Raw genomic sequence first — 2,563 nt, 5'->3', positions numbered from 1 at the left:
TAATGCTTATCCTACAGTGCCATACCAGGACACCCAAATCCCTTTGTTGGTTGGTTCGTTATATGCTGTGGAGTCGGTTCTGACTCATAACGACCCTGTACAGGGTTTCCAAGGCTGTAAATCTTTACGGGAGCAGAAAGCCTCATCTTTCTCCTGTGGAACAGCTGGTAGTTTCAAACTGCTGACATTGCAGTTCACAGCCCAATTCGTAACCACTACGCTACCAGAGCTCCTTTGTTCTTCTAGGTGCCCTTAAATACACCTATTCTTGCCCCTGAGCTGCAGCGGACCACATGGGGGCCCCCTGACTTTCTGGGAGTGATAGCAAAAGTGATAACAACCTCATCAGAGATCATTGTAAACATCTGTTGACTCTGACCCTAGCTTTTCATTTGTTAATGTGATTTATTACAGTAATTGATTTTCTAATGTTCAATTAATCTTGCTTTCCTAGGATAACCCCCCAAGCTGGCTTCTAAAGATTCTGAATCTTAATATTTTGTAGATTTATGGTCATGAGTGATATTGGCCTATTCTTTTCTTTACTTGCAGAAATCAAAGTTATTCAAGCCTCTCTTTCAATACTCTAGAAGAATCTGTGTAAAATTGGAACCACCTATTTCCTACAGATCTGTTAGAACTCACCAGTGAAACTATGTGGCCTGGAGCTTTTCTTTGAGGGATGATTTTTGACTACAAATTCAATGTCTTTAATGATTATAGGGATATTTTGATGTTCTATTTCTTATTGCATTAATTTTGGTAGATTGTTTTTTGCTAGATAATTCCAAAATTTGCATTACAAAGAAAACTAATACCTGGAATGTTGACCATGCAAAAAAAAATTAAGTGCCTTGTGAATCATTAGAGAAACAGCAAAGCTTATTATGTATACTGTGTGTTACAATTTATGAAACGACTATCCATTCAGAAACTCATCTGAAGACCAAGATCTGAGGTGGGCAGCTTTGGTAACTCTTGATGTCTACTTGCAATGGGCTGGGTACATTTCTATTTACCAGAGCAGCTGAATCAGATCAACACCCTATTGCTAGCCTATAAATTTTTGTAGCGGGGAATACTGGCGCTATAGGACAAGCACTCGACTCTAAGGTCGGTTTAAACTGCAAAGTCGTTAGTTCAAACTCACCAGACGCTCCTCGGAAGCACTTAACAACAAATACTCTGGTAGTGGTTACAAGTTGGACTGCTAACTTTATTTTTAGGTCAACAGTTTGAAACTGCCAGCCATAACGCGGGAGAAAAATGAGGCTTTCTGCTCCCGTAAAGATTTACAGCCTCAGAAACCCTAAGCAAGGTCGCTATGAGTTGGAACCGACTACATGGCACACGATAACCACAACCAATGCCACCAAGAAACCCTGGCGCAACATGGATGGAGTGTTAAGGCTGCTAACCCAAAGGTTCAAACCACCAGTCCCTGTACCGGTGAAAGATGAAGCAATCTGCTTCAAAAAAGAGCTACAAGCTCAGGAGAAGTTCTTATGTCCCTGCATAACTTTATGGAGCCGTTCCATCGTATTCCATAGAATCGCTATGAGTCAGAATCCACTGGATGACAGTGGATTATACAACAATTAAATTCCTCATTGAGAAACTACTGGGAGTCACTTGTCAGTAACTAGAGGAAGTGCCTTGGGAGTGTCCACAGTAGGGGATCAGAAGTGTACTTAGATCACGGAAAGTTTCCCCAAGGCCAGGCTGGCAATGGAAAGTCTAGTGGCTGGCATGTTTACTAACACAGGTGAAGGGCCTCTGCCTGTGGTTCCACAGGCCACGTGGCCTGGGACGCGGGTGGCAGCGCTGGGAGAAAGCACACTCACCAAGGTCTCAAAGTCCTTGCAGTCTTGACGGGCGTAGGACGCGGGGAAGGGCCGCAGCACCGAGTCGCGCTTGTAGCTTTGAAGGGCCGAGGCAAAGAGGCTGCACCGGAGGTCTGCAGCCAGCATGTCGCGGTCGGCCGCCTCCCTGGCTGCCGCCCAGCCGGAGGGCTGCATCCCGGCCTGGGGCGCGCTGCCGGGGAAGACGCACCGGTCAGGGGAGAGGACCGAGTTTGTGGTCAGTGCGGTGCCGGCCCCAGGGACAATGGGCCCAAGGGAGTCGGGGTTCCCAGGCCTGGGGCGGAGCTAGGCAGGGGAGTAAGACGACAGCGGTGAGAACGTGCAGACGAAAGTCTTCTGCTGGGATCTGGGCACCGGCACGTGTTGCCTGGGGCGACAAGCCTGTCGAGGAAAGGGTCTGGGCTGGACTGAGGGTCAACACGGGGTGGGTGCGCCCAAGCATAATGGGGCCGGGTCCCAGGCCTGAGGGAGTGGCTATGACATGGGATGAGATGACAACGGCAGGAACGTGCTGACACGTGTACCCTGCAGGACTCTGGGGTGGGGAGCTCCCCAACAGAGGATCACAGGCAGAGCCCCCTCCCCAGGCCCCACGAGGCTATGGCGCCAACCGTGCCTTCCTGTCCCGCCTCTGGCCGGCGCGGTCGAAGGCCCAGTGCTCTCCGCTGTCCTCGTCGCAGCCTGCGCTCCGCCTACAGGGC

The 2,563-nt window shown here is 49.5% G+C and overlaps 1 protein-coding gene across 1 annotated transcript in view; it reads right to left on the bottom strand.

The window, feature by feature from the left end:
* PARP16 (poly (ADP-ribose) polymerase family, member 16) overlaps positions 1-2,018 on the bottom strand; it is a 42,951-nt gene extending 40,933 nt beyond the window's left edge. The window contains exon 1 of the mRNA XM_006831529.1: positions 1,845-2,018. Coding sequence (XP_006831592.1) covers positions 1,845-2,018 — 174 coding nt within the window. The remainder of the gene's footprint in view (positions 1-1,844) is intronic.
* Between the last annotated feature and the right edge of the window lie 545 nt (positions 2,019-2,563).

The sequence above is a fragment of the Chrysochloris asiatica genome, unplaced genomic scaffold (genome assembly GCF_000296735.1).
Source record: "Chrysochloris asiatica unplaced genomic scaffold, ChrAsi1.0 scaffold00004, whole genome shotgun sequence".
Classification (NCBI taxonomy): Eukaryota; Metazoa; Chordata; class Mammalia; order Afrosoricida; family Chrysochloridae; genus Chrysochloris; species Chrysochloris asiatica.
Note: the sequence above shows the minus strand (reverse complement) of the source record. Positions and strands in the feature narration are given on the sequence as shown.